Source organism: Nicotiana tabacum, chromosome 15 (genome assembly GCF_000715075.1).
Source record: "Nicotiana tabacum cultivar K326 chromosome 15, ASM71507v2, whole genome shotgun sequence".
Lineage (NCBI taxonomy): Eukaryota > Viridiplantae > Streptophyta > Magnoliopsida > Solanales > Solanaceae > Nicotiana > Nicotiana tabacum.
Genome location: NC_134094.1, coordinates 131,411,039 through 131,428,476, shown reverse-complemented (window position 1 = coordinate 131,428,476; position 17,438 = coordinate 131,411,039). Strand labels below are relative to the sequence as shown.

At 35.4% G+C, this 17,438-nt stretch overlaps 3 protein-coding genes across 3 annotated transcripts; all 3 read right to left on the bottom strand.

Annotated features, from left to right (window-relative positions):
- Positions 1-1,852: 1,852 nt before the first annotated feature.
- On the bottom strand, positions 1,853-3,130 carry LOC142169933 (uncharacterized). Its single transcript, XM_075231880.1, has 3 exons — positions 2,979-3,130; positions 2,367-2,875; positions 1,853-2,276 (listed from the first exon to the last, which is right to left on the bottom strand). The coding sequence occupies exons 1-3, from the start codon at positions 3,024-3,026 to the stop codon at positions 2,051-2,053; spliced, it is 783 nt and encodes a 260-aa protein (XP_075087981.1). The 5' UTR covers positions 3,027-3,130; the 3' UTR covers positions 1,853-2,050.
- Positions 3,131-3,945: 815 nt separating this feature from the next.
- LOC107805313 (uncharacterized) lies at positions 3,946-11,822 on the bottom strand. The gene is made up of 7 exons (XM_075231303.1): positions 11,643-11,822; positions 10,340-10,391; positions 6,848-7,730; positions 6,623-6,766; positions 5,374-5,596; positions 4,714-4,965; positions 3,946-4,352 (listed from the first exon to the last, which is right to left on the bottom strand). Exons 2-7 carry the CDS (start codon positions 10,342-10,344, stop codon positions 3,946-3,948), a joined length of 1,914 nt encoding a protein of 637 aa, XP_075087404.1. The 5' UTR covers positions 10,345-10,391; positions 11,643-11,822.
- Positions 11,823-11,961: 139 nt separating this feature from the next.
- Positions 11,962-15,817, bottom strand: LOC142161616 (DEAD-box ATP-dependent RNA helicase 45-like). Its single transcript, XM_075231302.1, has one exon. The coding sequence runs from the start codon at positions 15,563-15,565 to the stop codon at positions 12,143-12,145; it is 3,423 nt and encodes a 1,140-aa protein (XP_075087403.1). The 5' UTR covers positions 15,566-15,817; the 3' UTR covers positions 11,962-12,142.
- Between the last annotated feature and the right edge of the window lie 1,621 nt (positions 15,818-17,438).

Genomic DNA, 17,438 nt, shown 5'->3' with positions numbered 1-17,438 from the left:
AATGATTTCAGTTTCAAAGGATGCAAATAATCAAATATTCCCACTAGCCTTTGGAATTGCAGAATCTGAAAATAACAATTCCTATGAGTGGTACTTTAGTGAGCTTCGCAATGCAATTGGGAGCCGTGATAATTTAATCTTTTTATCGGACAGGCATCAATCTATTGCACATGGCATTGCAAAGGTATATCCTGAAAGCCACCATGGGATTTGTATCTATCATTTGGAGCAGAACCTAAAGCGAAGGAAAGTGAAAAGTGAGGTCATAAAACTTTTTCAAAGTGCTGCAAGAGTATACAGGCGCAAAGAATTTGATCTATACATGTCAGATATAGTAAAAGTTGATAAGAAGACTTTTGACTACTTGATGGAAGAACCACCGGAAAGGTGGGCACGTTCTTGTAGTCCACGACGAAGATATGACATGCTCACAACAAACATAGTTGAGTCAATGAATTCTGTGCTATTAGAAGCAAGGGAGTTGCCTATATTAAGAATGATGGATTTCATCCAAGTGAAGCTACAACGTTAGTTTTATGAAAGAAGAAATGAAGCAGAAGGAACTTTTTATGACGTTTCTTGTTGGGTAGAAGAGGAATTGAAGAAAAAGATAGATTTAGCTTTTACTTTAAATGTAAGTATTATGTTCTTACTTTAGCTTATTATTTTAATGATAATTTAACATAATGTACTAACTTATAGTTTTTCAACTTTGAAGGTCTTCCCTGTTGATTCATGGCGTTCTAGAGTTGAGGAAGAAGGAATTACTTTCTTGGTAGATTTAAACAAAAGAACATGTGATTGTTTTCAGTTTCAATTTGATGAATTGCCATGTATACATGCAATTGCAGTTATCGAGAAGAGAAACATCAAGAAGTTCAATTTCTGCTCGGACTAGTACTTAAAGGAATCTTGGCTGAAAACATATGAAAGACAAATACATCCTGTAGGAAATACGGATTCTTAGATTATACCAGAGAGTGTTAAGTCACAAATTATTAAACCTCCAGATTTTAAAGTTCCGCCAGGTAGAAGGCAGAAGAAAAGGCATATTCCAGCTACCGAATCATCAAAAATAACATTCAAATGTGGTCGTTGCAGAAGAATTGGTTATAATAGAACATCTTGTATATATTCTCCGGCAATCCATCCATTTTCAAGGAAGCATAGAGAATAATAGATATATCTACTTATGTTTATCTACTCTTTTAAGTTTTTGCTATAAATTGGATTCATTTAGATTATTTTTATTTGAGCAAGTAAACATTAGCAGATGATTATATAAAAGATGTCCTGAATTTTCAAAGTTTCTTTGCACTTACTTGCTCTTTGTTTCTTTTTCTTTTTCTGGGAGTTCAATTTACCTTTGTCGGACCAATTATTGTTTATGGGATTTTATTCTTGCCGTAAGTAAACAAGAAAGTCCTTTTCTTTATATAATTTGACGCCTGCAACTTGCTACATCTTTATTTTTAAAATGAGATTGGTACAAGTAAAACTTAAGGACATAATCTTTTACAAGTCCTGAAAATTTCAAGTATGAATCTAATATTAAGGACATAAATTTCTAAAATGTCCTTAACTTCTGGATTATTATCTAGATTTCCAGAAGTTCAGGACATTTCAGAAAAATATGTCCTGAATATTATTTTCATCCTTCAACAAATCAGGACGTTTATGAACATAATGTCCTGAAGTTCTACAACAATCAATGTATCTTTTGCTATATCTCTACAGATTTAATAAAAAAACTGGCAATTTAAAATGGACAAATCAGTAGTTATAAAACTTGACATCTGCAGCTTGCTAAACACAACTTGCTACATCTTATTTTTAAAATGAGATTGGTACAAGTAGACTTCAGGACATAATTTTTTGAAACGTCCTGAATATTTGAAGTATGAATCTAATATATAGGACATAAATTTCTAAAATGTCCTTAACTTCTGGAAATCTCAATTTATTGTCTATATTCCAGAAGTTTAGCACATTTAAAAAAATATGTCTTCAATATTATTTTCATCCTTCAACAAATAAGGATGTAGTTACACTACAGCTCCTTTAGGCAGGAAGTTTCATTTTCACTATCATAGTCGTCGCCGACATTTTCTGGTGGTGTATCATAACCAGAATTTTTTTTCCACTCTCCATGTGCCCAAAGATTTGCTGCAAGTTCTTTTCTGAAGTTTGATATGTCCTCAGGTTGGAATTTCTCCACATCCTTTCCCATCATCAACAACTCCACATACTTGATTAGGAATGCACCACAATCAGTCCTAAGAAAAATATGGAGTCAATTAAATAATATCTTTAATAAAATTAAATCTAAAGTACATATAAATTATATAGCAAATGACAACACGTACGATCCAGTTTGGTGTGGTGATCTTTGCCACTGAATATCAAATTTGTTGAATGCATTTCCAAAAGACTTGTGATTTTTCTCAAACTGTGAGAACTTTAGCAAGTGGGGGATCATGCGTGCATACATTTCAATGTGTTTCATTCCTTGCTCATATGGCTCACTATATATGGAATCGTACACATCAATCTTTCTCTCATTCAAGTCCAATACCCCCAAAAGAAAATGTGTCACAACATCATTATCTTCTGAAGGAAGCCGACATGGAAAAAAGATTTTGTCAACCTCTGTCCAAGCAATTCCACATCTACGATTGTCACCCCACACATATGGTGTGAGAACCAACTGATTATCATCACACCAAAATAAATCTGAAGCATCTTCATTGAAATCCTTATACACAATTAGCATATAGTTATCAAAAAGTATATCTGTAGTTGTGCAACGAAAAGGATGGGCGCAAGGGTGGTAGCATTCCTTCTTTCTCAAATAATACAGGGCAATGTCAATATGCTTCATAAAAAGGCAAAAAAAGAAAAAAAATCCATCAGTCATAAATAAATAAAAAATAATAAATTAAGAAGAAAGAAAACAAATGCCTTGTGAATTATCAAACCTTATCATCAAGTACAAAGCTACTATCTGCAAGCTCAAGGAAGAACATTTTTCTACTGATTTTTTGATGGTACAATTTATATGGATTCTTTCTCACACCATTATCCTCAGCATATATATCAGTGTGTCCCCTGAAAATTTTGAAAATATCAAAGTTAGAAAGTTTATAAGTTAGTTCTCAATTCCTAATTAAGGATTCTTGGTCCTGAAGTTAGATTTGCAAATTCAAAAGTTAAGGACAGGATGTCCTTAACTTACAGTTACAAGTTCAAAAGTTAAGGACACTTGGTCCTGAACTTAGACTTACTAGCTCATAAATTAAAGGACAATTAGTCATGAACTTAGAGTAACAAGCGCATAAGTTAAGGACAATTGGTCCTGAACTTAGAGTGGAAGTTCAAAAATTAAGGACACTTGGTCCTGAAGTTAGAGTTGCAAATTCAAAAGTCAAGGATATGTAGTCCTTAACTTACAGTTACAAGTTCAAAAGTTAAGGACACTTGGTCCTGAACTTAGACTTACTAGCTCATAAATTAAAGGACAATTAGTCATGAACTTAGAGTAACAAGCGCATAAGTTAAGGACAATTGGTCCTGGACTTAGAGTGGAAGTTCAAAAATTAAGGACACTTGGTCCTGAAGTTAGAGTTGCAAATTCAAAAGTTAAGGACAGGATGTCCTTAACTTACAATTACAAGTTCAAAAGTTAAGGATACTTGGTCCTGAACTTAGACTTACTAGCTCATAAATTAAAGGACAATTAGTCATGAACTTAGAGTAACAAGCGCATAAGTTAAGGACAATTGGTCCTGAACTTAGAGTGAAAGTTCAAAAATTAAGGACACTTGGTCCTGAAGTTAGAGTTGCAAATTCAAAAGTTAAGGACATGTAGTCCTTAACTTACAGTTACAAGTTCAAAAGTTAAGGACAAATGTAAGCAATTAAGAAATAATGAATACATTTAGGGACTTACACTTTTTTGCAACCTTTCCATTTCTCCTTGCCCAACCACCCAATAAATTTCTTCAATAAGTTTTTATCATCTTTGGCATAATAAAAAATACATGTACGAGTATATTTTGATTTTATCCAGCCTGTATACTTAGGAGTATTTTCATTGTGTGCCATCGATGTTCCTCTTTTTCTTTTCTGTTCAAAAGGAGATTTCAATTGCCAACTAAGCTTCTTATTCCTTTTCCCTCGACCAAGCTCTTCTTCAACATTTCCTTCAACCTCCATAGACAAACCCTCATCAATGCTCATTTGTGTAGTCGGAGGAGTAGGAGTAAGAATAGCAAATGATGGACCATCAAAACCAATACCATCTCTCTTCCTTTTCCTAGTATATTGGTTAACGGCTTCATTTTTGTTTTGCTCTGCAAGCAATACTACATATACATTAGTTTGCTGCAAGTCGTCAATTCTATGAATTGTCAAATGAAGAGACAAAAACTAAGGACATAATTTTTGAAATGTCCTGACAATTTCAATTATGAATACAATATTAAGGACACAATCAATACTTGTGTTGGCCACGCTGCCTTCTTGTATTTCTTTAACAGACAATAGTGTTGACATATTGTTTGTATTTTCTTTATCTTGCAACTGTTCTCCATGTTCTTCGATTGCAAGTTCATATGATTTTGCAAAATATTTACAGGAGCTAACACAATTAGTACTTGTTACTAATCTTTTATTAAAACAAACATGTATAAGATGAAAAAAACCCCGTCTAACCTTTTGCAACTGTCAAGATCATGCCAGTTAAATCATTATCTTGACTAGCATTTTTTTGGCTTCCAATATTGTCTGTAAGAGAGAGAGGTGTAGAGATATCATACGTTCCTTCTATACATTTGCAAACAATCTTACTTATGCTTGTTCCTTGGGTATTTTCTATGTCTTGAGATTGTCCTCCACTTCTCTCTTTTGAAATTTCATCATCATGATAGTCCACTCCATCTTCTTTCCTTGCAGTTTCAAAAGATTCTGTAACATTTACAATTAATACTTGTTACTAATAGTTTACTAAAACTAACATTCAATATGTCATGAAAATTCCATCTAACCTTGATTGGCATCATTTTGATTTCCAAATTTCTCTTTAAGTGAGAGAGGTGTAGATAGATCATATATTTTTTCAACATATTTGCATACAATCTCACTTATACTTGTTCCCAATGGATTTTCTAAATCCTGAGATTGCACTCCAGATTTACAAATTATGTCTATTACACTTGTCTCTTTTAGATTGTCCTGGTCTTGACATTCCATTCCATCTTGAACTTACACTCCATCAAAAGATTCTACATACATTTGTAATCACAAAAAAGTTTATATGTATTATGCTATTGAATATAAATTTCAATGATAACAAATTCAAAAACTGTATCTAACCTTTCCCAATTTCGATGCCAATATCAGTTTCATCTTCTAGATGCGCATCTCTATAATCGCTTTCATAATGATCTTCTACATGCACATCTATATCATCACATTGATCATCAACTGCATCTTTGCTAATTGGAACACTAGGTTCTCTCTCTATGGTCCTTTCATGAGGTTTGTCAAGAAGCTTCAATAAAGTATCAATCTTTGATCCTAGGTTTTTCTTTAAAGCCTGTGAGATAGTATTTAAAATAAAAATCAGAATGTTAGCTGCTTATAAGTTAAGGACATGTAGTCATGAACTTAGAGTTACAAGTTAAAAAGTTAAGGACAGGTAGTCCTGAACTTAGAGCTACAAGTTAAAAAGTTAAGGACATGTAGTCCCGAACTTAGAGCTATAAGTTAAAAAGTTAAGGACATGTAGTCCTTAACTTAGAGCTACAAGTTAAAAAGTTAAGGACAGGTAGTCCTGAACTTAGAGTTACAAGTTAAAAAGTTAAGGACATGTAGTCCTGAACTTAGAGCTACAAGTTAAAAAGTTAAGGACATGTAGTCCTGAACTTAGAGCTACAAGTTAAAAAGTTAAGGACATGTAGTCTTGAACTTAGAGCTACAAGTTAAAAAGTTAAGGACAGGTAGTCCTGAACTTAGAGTTACAAGTTAAAAAGTTAAGGACAGGTAGTCCTGAACTTAGAGTTACAAGTTAAAAAGTTAAGGACAGGTAGTCCTGAACTTAGAGTTACAAGTTAAAAAGTTAAGGACATGTAGTTCTGAACTTAGAGCTACAAGTTAAAAAGTTAAGGACATGTAGTCCTGAACTTAGAGCTACAAGTTAAAAAGTTAAGGACAGGTAGTCCTGAACTTAGAGTTACAAGTTAAAAAGTTAAGGACAGGTAGTCCTGAACTTAGAGTTACAAGTTAAAAAGTTAAGGACGTGTAGTCCTGAACTTAGAGTTACAAGTTCAAAAGTTAAGAATATGAAGTCCTAAACTGAGAGTTGCAAGCTCAAAAATTAAGGACATGGTGTCCTTAACTTAGAGTTACAAGCACAGAAATTAAGGATATTACCTTGATGTCATTTTGAATCCTTTTTTTTTCTAATAAAGCTATTTTTTGATGTATTCTAGTACATTCTACCTCCATATTCTTTTTGAACTTCTCTGATAATCTCTGAATCAAAAACCATAAAAACAAAAAAGTCTCTTAAGCAAAAATAAGCAAATAAAAAACTAATGGTATTCAAAGACAGAAAACCTACGTTAACAATTTCCTTAAGCAAGACTTCATCAAATTGTGTTGAAGGCATTGAACTTTGATCTTGAGACAATGGCACATGCACACTAGTGGGCTCCGCATCTACTTCAGAAGAAAGAAATGGTACCATCTCGAGCAACTGATACAACTATTATATAAGGAAAAAAACGTAAGTATTCAGAACTAAAACACATAAATAAAAAAATAGCTAGTAATCTTGTTAACTTACTTTTTCATTATGGAAATACTTTTTACATAGGGTATCATAATATGGAGATTTCATATCTGAATAACATAGCATCCGGGGGAACCCACATTCTCTGAAGTACACAAATTGTTTTTCCTGAAAAATTGGGAATACTTCCATAATCCAAACACAGAAGGCGAAAGGGAAGCCAAGTATAGTATAACTGTCCTTCTCTTTATCTTTCTCATTCTCATTCTCTGAAGTATTTTGTTTGGGCTTCAAGCAGCTCTTCAATGATTTTAGTAACTTTTCATAACAAAGAGAGCCCCAATTGAAAGAAGAGCAGAGTTCATCGTCATCTATGATTTTCATTACCCGCTCAGACACATTCCGATTCTTGCGCTTCCCCATCAACACAGATTCAACAAAATAAATTGTTGCCAACTTCACCGTATCGTCATGGCTGCCTACAAATGATGTAGTTGTACCATATGAGTGACTAGTAATAAAATGCCACAAATCGCCTAACTCGATTCTATCCTTTCCAGGGAAGTAGACTTTCGAAAGTCTATTCTCTCTTTCACCTAAAACTTTGAAGTCCACTGAAGAAGAACATTTCAACCCATTAATTATCTGGAACGCTTCACGTGTAAACTTCACTTCATGATCAAAAACCTTGAATGTCATTGAATGCGAGTCATTGCTTATAATTTCTGAAAGCAACACACAATGAATAAGTCTACCACAGAACTTCACACCTTGTAATCGAAAAAAGTTTTCGAAAACACCATCCCTCAACTTCTTCCATTGCGTGTTCGACAAGAAACTTTTTATTGTTTCCTTATACTGAAAATCTCCTTTCCAATAGCTCATCAAATTACGCCAATTATCAAACTCGAAAATACGATCTCCTTCCATTAGCACACTACAAAGAAGGAAATAGAACATAAACATTAGGACTATTATTCTGAAATGTCCTTAATATTTAAACTAAAAAACTAAAATCCAGGACCTAAGTAGATGCATCTTTAATAGAAGAACAGTAAACTAAACTTAGCTTACAAATTCTTAGGACTATTTTTCTGAAATCTCCTTAATATTTAAACTAAAAAACTAAAATCCAGGTAGACTATTTTTCTGAAATGTCCTTAATATTTAAACTAAAAAACTAAAATCCAGGACCTAATTAGATGCATCTTTAATAGAAGAACAATAAACTAAAATTAGCTTACAAATTCTTAGGACTATTTTTCTGAAATGTCCTTAATATTTAAACTAAAAAACTAAAATCCAGAACCTAATTAGATGCATCTTTAATAGAAGCACAATTAACTAAACTTAGCTTACAAATTCTTAGGACTATTTTTCTGAAATATCCTTAATATTTAAACTAAAAAACTAAAATCCAGGACCTAATTAGATGCATCTTTAATAAAAGCACAATTAACTAAAATTAGCTTACAAATTCTTAGGACTATTTTTCTAAAATGTCCTTAATATTTAAACTAAAAAACTAAAATTCAGGACCTAATTAGATGCATCTTTAATAGAAGCACAATTAACTAAAATTAGCTTACAAATTCGTAGGACTATTTTTCTGAAATGTCCTTAATATTTAAACTAAAAAACTAAAATTCAGGACCTAATTAGATGCATCTTTAATAGAAGCACAGTTAACTAAAATTCCTAAACACAGCTAGCTTACAAATTCTTAGGACTATTTTTCTGAAATGTCCTTACATAATCAATATATTGATTGAACTACAAACACATTTCAATACCAAAAGCTTCTCAATAACTTTCTCACAAAAATCTGCACCTTATTCCTCAACGAATCAAGTTATAATCATTATTTTGGACATTTCACACATACTTGATGACAAATACAGCATTGATCACGATTAGAGATATACAAAAAGAAAAATGCATAAAAGCAGAATCGAAAACATACCAGTACGATGGTTCGCTGCAGAGAAGATGACAAATGAGAAGAGATTAAGTTGGACAAAGTATACGCAGAAAACTTTTGTGGGCTGGGCAGGAGCGATATTGAGGGAGCGAAATTTTACCTATAAAATTTTGGCTCTGAACTTAAATTAAAGAAGCGTATAAAGGAAGGGTTTGGGAATAAAAGAAATAGAAGAAAGGGTAAAAATGTCTTTTCATATTAATTTTAATAGAATAGTGGCTATTTTTGCTCAACACTAAAATTGGTGGATAAAAAATAAAGACCACCTTATTTAGTGGCTACCACACGCCATTTTTACAAGAAAATTTTCACTTGAAGCACTCTTATGATAGAAGGAAATAGTAATATTTTCTGGAATACATTCATATACCCAATAAACAAGGAATCCACCATTCTAAGCTAAACTAATCCCACTTTAAAACACAATAACATTTTTCTCATCCTGTTCCCTTATTGTCTACGGATTCAAGCAACACCATAAATGGATCAAGCAACATTTTGTTGTTTTTCCAGATTTTGCAGGAGCGCTGTCTGAAAAGATAGACCCTTGTGAAGCTTGCAAAAATCTAAAGCTTGTTGACTACATTGATAGTTAAAGCTCATGGAATTTGATGTTACTATCAGCCGATTAACATGCAGACAGTTAGTTGTATCGTAACAGGGGAACTTTCATATGAGTATGTTCTTTAACTTTCATGAGTATGTTCTTTCTTTTGCTCCTGAATATTAAGGATAATTACATTCTTTAAAGGATCAAGGGCTCTACCACTCACATAAAGTCTTACGCTCTTATCGTCAACCTCCGCTCGTTTGGTCTCGCTATTTCATTCCTGGTTCTCTCTTTCAAGCTTCTTTACTATATGATGTACACAATCCGCCTCCAGGAACTACTTTTTATAACCGAAAAATCTAAGGCTAGTAGCACACTGTTCAAAACTCGGTGGATAATGAGTCCCACCCTCCACCTTTCTCACCTTAAATACCAAGCTTTTGTCAGCAGCAAGATTCGAACCCGTAACGTGTGCCTTACCCACACATTATGATTTAAGCTCTAACCACTAGACAAAGCCCAGGGTGCTTCACCTCCAGCAATATTATGATGTGGAAAAAAACATAATGTATAAATTAACCCAAGAGCACTATCACACCACAAGGTGAATGATAGATTTCAAGCGTTGCTCCATACTTCCTTTTTCCCTCTCCATTAGGTGTTCTACATCACTACAAAACCAGCATCAGAAAATTCTGATGAGACTAATAGATCAGTTATGCAAATCTGAAACACCAAATTGACCCCTTTCTCTACTATTCTCAACTACTATGCAAGTGAACTGCATTGATAGAACCATCATTTTCAGGATTATTCGTCAATTGTGTGTTTCCCTGCATTCACCATCTGAGGAATGACTCATCAGCAACCTATGTTTGCTCGGATCCTACAAAAATGTCCTTGTTTGATCCATGTCAAATTCAGCAGCATTTTCGAGGATCCAAACAACATAGCAGCAACTAAAAGAAAAATCTAGAGAGAACATAGAGTAACAAGCACCGAAAGCACACCTTACCCCATACGAATTTTCCAGCAGGGGAGACAAGACCAAGCTCACTGACAATTACCTAGATTCACAGAGAAAATTAAAGATATGAAACATCAACTACATAAACTCGGATACACCATTGCAAAAGGAAGATTATCTCAATGACGGTTATTGGTTCCTTTGGTTACAACACCTAGCCTAGAGATGTAAACTTTGGACCATTAGGATTTTTTTCACCCCAATGCTCTCAAGATTGAACGTGCATTTAAGTTCAGGAAGTGTCACATGCTTTCAAGAAGGCGTAAACCTGTCGGTCCGATAAACCGATCATAATTGGAAGGTTTCATGGTAAAACCTGGCCCAACAAAAGTTGCTTTTGACTATTCTCTTCCACTATCAGCATGCAAATATGAAAAGGAAATTTAAAAGACACGATCTGTTCAACCTCAAATACAACAAAAAGTAGACATAGTCACCAAATAAGCATCAGAGATCCTACAACTGATTTGAGTTGAGAGAAAAGAGAAAACCTAAAGTAAAACCCCGAGACAACTGGATTATGCCACACATGGAAATGCAATTGCATTATTCAGATATATGGAGGCATTACCATTATGGATTATATCTAATGCTTTAAAGACTGCCTCAATCTAAGATAATAGGGACTTAGCAACCAAATAGGCCTAACTAATTAACACTCCTAATCTCAATCATTTCTGTAACATATAGCAATGACGTTCAAAAATAACCAACAATATTATGTGAAATATAGGTAATACTCCCTCCATCCCAATTAATATTGACAACCCTTTCCACATGGGGAGGTCCTCCCAACATGCATGATGCAATTCCAATAATAATAGTATTCTCTATATTTACAATTCTTAAGAATTCAAATTCATTTAACTATTTAAAATTTAGACTTTAATTTAAATTTTTTTCATATGAAACTAACTTTTAGTTGTTACTTTAACCTTGTCCAGGTAAACACAGTGATTATAAAATGGCAGAGGGAACAATTAGATGATATCTCATAAAAAAGTAACCCAAAACTGCTGGAAGGGTGTTTCAAAAGTGAACTAAACCCATGAATGAGCTAAAATAATCCTTACAAAACATGAACTAAAACAATAACTTGATTTTAAATAGTTCCTTGCGTGTTCCTTCATTTGGGCCTTTTCAGCATAGCATCTCTTACCAAACATATTACTTTGATACTCAGAGCTCATTGGAGTCGTCAAAAAGAAAACCACAAATTTCAGATTCAATACATGAAAGGTATGAGAAAAATACGAAGATAAACTGCAAGGGGACTGAACTAGGGTAAAACCTTTTGGGTAGTCTGGGAGCACTTATGATCCTCCTTGTTGCATTTATGCTCAAAGTTATCAGTGATACCCATGTCTCTTCTTGTGCAACTCTATGTAATCTCCCTGCGGCTGTTTCAATTCAAGTTCATAATAACGGTTTATATAATCATATAGCAAACCATGGCTAACCACGAAAGAAAAGAAGAGTGAAGTAAGAAACAGAAAGAATGTGGCGCGAAGAAGAAAAACCCAAGTTTTGTATCAAACAAGGGTTTAGCCAAAGCCGGACTAATCAAGTCAGGAGGTCAGTGCTATCAGTGCCCTTGAGTCGAGCCGAGCTTTTTCTTTCAGAAGCTAATACTTAGAATATCAGGGGGAATAATCATGTATCCTGTTAAACCTGTATAGATTTACAAGCAACGTCATCTCGAAATTAAGCAACAAAACTTAAGAAATAATTTGCCTGGAATATGTAACAATCAGAAATGAAACATTACAAAAATGGCAAGGACATTCATTCTTATACAACTGAGTATCTGCCTGGCTGAGCCGAACCAGGAAGAGATGATGCTTGCATGGTAATGTCCTCCAAAACACGTTTTAGTTCTGCTTTTGCTCTCTTGACAGATTGTTCCGTGGGGCCCTCAATGAACAAGTACAGCTTCCTATCCAGAAGCCCTGGTGCCTTGCCAGGTGGAACATACTGTCCTCGAGTGGTGATGGCAGCTCCCGTCCATTCAGAAATAGGACCCAAAGTCTCCTTGTGCGTCACCTTCCAGCGAGCATTTTGAGGGAAATCATTTATTTCTAATTCTGCTTCATAATGTTCAGGCATTGCATCGGCCTGAATCTTTGCTAAGTTGTGCTGCAAGTTCAAGGCAGCTGCCAATGCTGCTGCTCTGGCTGTCACATCATTAGAGCCAATTGGCAGTCCATTTCCAGCAACAGCTGCTGTTGCACCTGGTATATTAATACCAAGTACACCAGGCAATGCAACAGGCAAGCCACCATTGGGGAGAAGCTGACCAGCTGAAACTGGAGTTGCCGCTGAAGCCATACTCGCTTTGGAAGCAGCAACAAGAGCAGCAGCCTGAGCAAGGGCAGCCTGCTGAGAGAGGTCGCCACCTGCTTTTCTAATTCCATCATCTTCATCCTCTGAATCTGATTTATCTTCCTCAAATCCATATTCTTTTGCCTGTGCTTTCTTGGCGGCTCTTCTCACTTCATCCTCTTCTTCATTAAATTTAAAACCACTACCACCATAACCAGTCCCATGTGCTTGCTCAAGTCCCTGATTCACCTTCGCCATGAAACTATCAGCGAGAGCTTTCAGGTCATCTGGAACAACTTGCTCCGACAGTTGTAAAGCTTTCAAAAGATCAGGTGCATATCTTGCATCATCTTCAGATAAGAATGTGATGGCACAACCTTTCCTACCAGCCCGACCAGTCCGACCAACGCGATGAACATAGTCCTCATAATGGTTCGGAACATCATAATTGATTACCAGTTCAAGCTCCTTGACATCTAAGCCCCTGGCTGCTATACTAGTAGCAATCAACAAATTACACACATTACTTTTAAAGTCGGATATGGTGGACTCGCGATCAGTCTGATCCTTTGCCCCATGAAGGGAGAGGCAGGGATAACCATGCTTGAGCAAATCCCTAAATAAAGCATCACATTTCTCCTGTGTGTGAACAAATATCAAAATTTTTCCTTTTTCATACCATTCACCAAGTAATTCAAGGAGCCGAAGGAATCTTTCACCTTCTGGCCTCACCTCAACCAGTTGTGTTATATCCTTGTTCACAACACTCCTACCACCTACCTGTATTTCAACAGGTTTGTTCAATACTTTACGAGCTAATATTTCAACCTGGCGAGGAAAAGTTGCAGAGAACAGGACTGTCTGACGGTCAGGCCGTGTGTTTTGGACAATTCTTGTGATCTGAGGTTCAAATCCCATGTCAAACATTCGATCAGCTTCATCCATGACCAAGTAAGTGACTCTTCGCAGATTCGTAATCTTTCCACCACTTGTACAAAGTATATCAATCATCCTGCCCGGAGTGCACACAACAATTTCAGCTCCTCGCTTCAATTCACTAATTTGCTGAGCAACCCCAGAACCTCCATACACAGGTACACAAACGAGACCCATCGCCTTAGTGAACTTCTTAATATCACTATGAATTTGCTGCACAAGCTCTCTCGTAGGGGCCATTATCAGCCCAATAGGACCATCTCCAGACATCAGAGGAGGCTGGTCCTTAATATGTCTCAGCATTGGTAATACAAATGCCAGAGTTTTACCAGAACCCGTCTTAGCAATCCCAATGCAATCTCGGCCACTCATAATTACTGGCAGAGCCTGAGCCTGAATAGACATGGGCTTCTCATAATTCAGTTTCTTTATAGTGTCTAACATCTTGGAGGACAGTCCCGTCTGGTGCCACGTTCTGATCGGTTTAGGAACATCCTTTCCATGGATCTTCAATTCCAGTTGTTTCCTGTAAGCAGAAACCTCTTCAGCACTCATTCTTGAAATCTCCTTAACTTCTATGTAAAAATTCTTTCTGAAAGGAGGATAGTCAATTTTCGAATGATCTACTATTGATAGTTTCTCGGCCTTGGTTTTCTTCACCCGTTTCATAAACTCTTCATCATCCTCTTCCTCCAAAGGATCATCACCTTCATTCTCAACGTTCCCATAATCCGAATCTGAATCTTCACCAGGAATAATTCTTCCCATAGTCTTCTTCACACTCATCTTCTTAGGCTGTTGTTCTTCTTTGCCTTTATGAGTACCATTTTTAGAATTTTCACCATCAAGATTATTGACTACGGCATTGTTAAGCTTCTCAACTTCAGGCAAAACCATAGAGTTCATAAAAGCATCCAACGGGTCAATATCATCGTCGTCCCCCATTAACTCATCATTGCCATTCTGAATTACAGGGGAACTAGCCGCCTTGTCCGCACCGTCATCATCATCCATAGCCTTGCCATTATCATCCACATCAATATCCATGCCATGTTTCCCCTCAGCATCTTCATCGTCAGATTCTCCTTCCAAAGTCCAAGTTTTGCCCAATTTAGGTTCTTCTTCAGCACCTCCAGCAACACCAAACTTCTCCCTTTCGGACTCCTCTTTTTTTCTCTTTAGCTCTTGCCATTCTTGAACTCTCCTCCTTCGCTTCTCCATCTCATCCTCTAATTTCCTTTGCTCCTCAGCAAAATCCTCTTCTCGACTCTTCTCATTCTTTTCTTCTGCTAATACTTCATCAGTGCTATCTTCCCTGAGCTTGTTGTTGGATTTGCTACTCCTTTCACGATCCCTCTCCCTCTCCTTATGATCATCATCATTTCTCTTTCGCCTCTTTCTATCTCGATCCTTGGCATCAACTTCATCATCGCTACCATTTTCTACTTCACGGTGTCTATCCTTTTCCCTGTTCCGCTCCTTTTCTCTCTCTCTTTCTCTCCTCTCCTTTTCTCTCTCTTTCTCTTTCTCTTTCTCCCTCCTTTCTCGATCTCTCTTCTTCTCCCTCTCTTTCTCTCTATCCCTCTCCCTCTCCCTCTCCCTCTCTCTGTTTTCACGATCTTCCTTATCCTTTTTTTCTCGTTCTTTAACTCTATCTCTACTAGGTCTTTCATCATCATTATCATCACGGCCCCTGCTTTTTTCCCGCTCCTTATCCCTGTGTCTATCCTTGTGCTTTGCCCTATCTCTATCTCTATCCCTATCCCTCTCACCGTACTTTTCATCGGCACTTTTTTCTCTATCATAGCGGCTGATTTTCTCTCGATCCTTCTTATCTGATGAGGAACGATGGTGGTCTCTGTCCCTATGCTTGTCACGATCTCCTCGATCCTCCTTACTATCACGGTGACGCTTCTTCGATTCTTCCTCTCTCTTCGACTTGTGCTTCTCTTCCATTAGAAGATAGTCGGAAATCGGAAGGCAAAAGCAATACACGCCACACCGGAGGCAACGGCGATACAGTAGCTTCGATTATCTCCGGTAAAATCCCTAATTATCTCCGGCAAATCACCAATTATTTCCGGGGAAATCCCTAATTATCTTCGATTCGAGAAGTTATATATATGCCAAAGCTCGCAGGGAAGAAGAGAAGTTCCCAAACCCTAGCTTTTCTCGTACTGAATTTATGCTTTATAGTTGAGTCGAGTTTTATGATTTTTTATTTCTTCCGACGTGGAGTCGAATTGAATATAGTGGAATGATTTAGGAGGTATTATTTCCCAAAACAATTCATTTATTTTATCTTATTGAACAGAAAAATAAGAAAGAGAGCGCTCTTTTTTCTTAATTATGAAATTATTTTCCTGAAGAAGTTTAGGTGCTTTTCCTGAAGAGTGAAAAATATTTTCTAAAGATTGGCATTAATGTTAACAAATGGTTTAGTAATTTAATGAAATTTTGAGTATTAGAGTTTGATAATGATGTCTAAAGGATAGGTTAGAGCATATTATTTTTCCTCATTTGGTGAAAAATAAAAATTAAATACCAAAAACTAACTTATTTATCATAAACATCTTTTTTGTAAAACAATCGCACTTGTAGTCTCTGTATATTCAGCTCTCACCAAGGATTATGGTGGGATGAATATAATTCTTACACCCTTAACCCCTTAACCACACGTTTCAAGTTTAAACCCTGAAAATAAAAAATAAAAAATTGATAGGAAGTGCTTTTCTTTTAATGAGTGTGTAAATTCATATTAGGCCGGACCCCAATATGGGTAATTGGCACAATTGTAAGTACATTTCAAGTGTTTGATGGGAAACACTGTTTGTCGAAGTGTCTAAGTGAAATCAGTGCTAAGTTTAAAGGGTTGACTATGTATTTGGCCATTATTTTATTAATTAGACGTTTGACATTTACGTCAAATTAATAAACTTAAAAAATAAATATCTTGTGTACACAAATACAAATTTACTTTTCTCAACGACATATATTCTAATTCTGATTTGTCACTCTTATCGTTCGTTTAAACTGGTTTAGTTTGACCCATTAAGTATTGTATAATACATGGATAAAGTTAGACAATAGTAATATGCTAATTGATTGCCTCTTTCATTGCTCGCGCAAATGAAATAGGGGTATTATCACTTTTAGCTCACATCAAAAACTATTTACATTCGATAACCGAAAAAGTATATAAAATTTATATTATTTTTGTATATAACATACAGAATTTTTTCGACTATTATTTTGAAAACGGCTATACAATGTTCTTTTTCCAATGAAGAAATACTCCCATAAGCTATACATAAATCTACGTATTATATTACATAGAATAAGATGTGAAATAAAAATATGTGCATTTACAGTACATGATTAAACATTTAAAAGAACAAAAGCACCCTTCTATTATTTTAGAACCCATATTTTATTTTAAGTTATATATGCAATATATATCTAACTTTTAATACAATGAACCAAATGTCGACCGAAATAATCCCTACTTTACAATCTCTTTATAATTTGTTTGTCAACCAAATGACCACTTAAGATTAAATTGTTTAAAATTTGATGTAAACACTGAGTTTAGGAACTTTTTTTGTTGATCCTCCTTGTCCCAAGCTCCTCTACTACTACTATTACAACAATATACTCAACGTATCATCGTGGAGATGGTAATGTGTACGCAAATCTTATCCCTATCTTGTGAAAGTAGAGAAATTATTTCCGATAGACTCTCGCTAAAGATGTCCCAAGCTCCTCTAGTGAAAAGAAATATTCAGTAAACAAAATATTGATATATTGTGTTACCACTATTTTCTTCATT

Excerpts from the sequence above, each read along its gene's own strand:
- LOC107805313 (XM_075231303.1), bottom strand. Across the intron at positions 6,767-6,847 it reads AGTATTTCCATAATGAAAAA|TTGTATCAGTTGCTCGAGAT; the intron begins GTAAGTTAACAA and ends CTTATATAATAG. Across the intron at positions 4,966-5,373 it reads TGGCATCGAAATTGGGAAAG|AATCTTTTGAAACTGCAAGG; the intron begins GTTAGATACAGT and ends TAAATGTTACAG.
- LOC142169933 (XM_075231880.1), bottom strand. The coding sequence starts at position 3,026 with ATGTTCTTCCTTGAGCTTGCAGATAGTAGCTTTGTACTTGATGATAAG. Across the intron at positions 2,876-2,978 it reads GCTTTGTACTTGATGATAAG|CATATTGACATTGCCCTGTA; the intron begins GTTTGATAATTC and ends CTTTTTATGAAG. Across the intron at positions 2,277-2,366 it reads TCACCACACCAAACTGGATC|GACTGATTGTGGTGCATTCC; the intron begins GTACGTGTTGTC and ends TATTTTTCTTAG.
- LOC142161616 (XM_075231302.1), bottom strand. The coding sequence starts at position 15,565 with ATGGAAGAGAAGCACAAGTCGAAGAGAGAGGAAGAATCGAAGAAGCGT.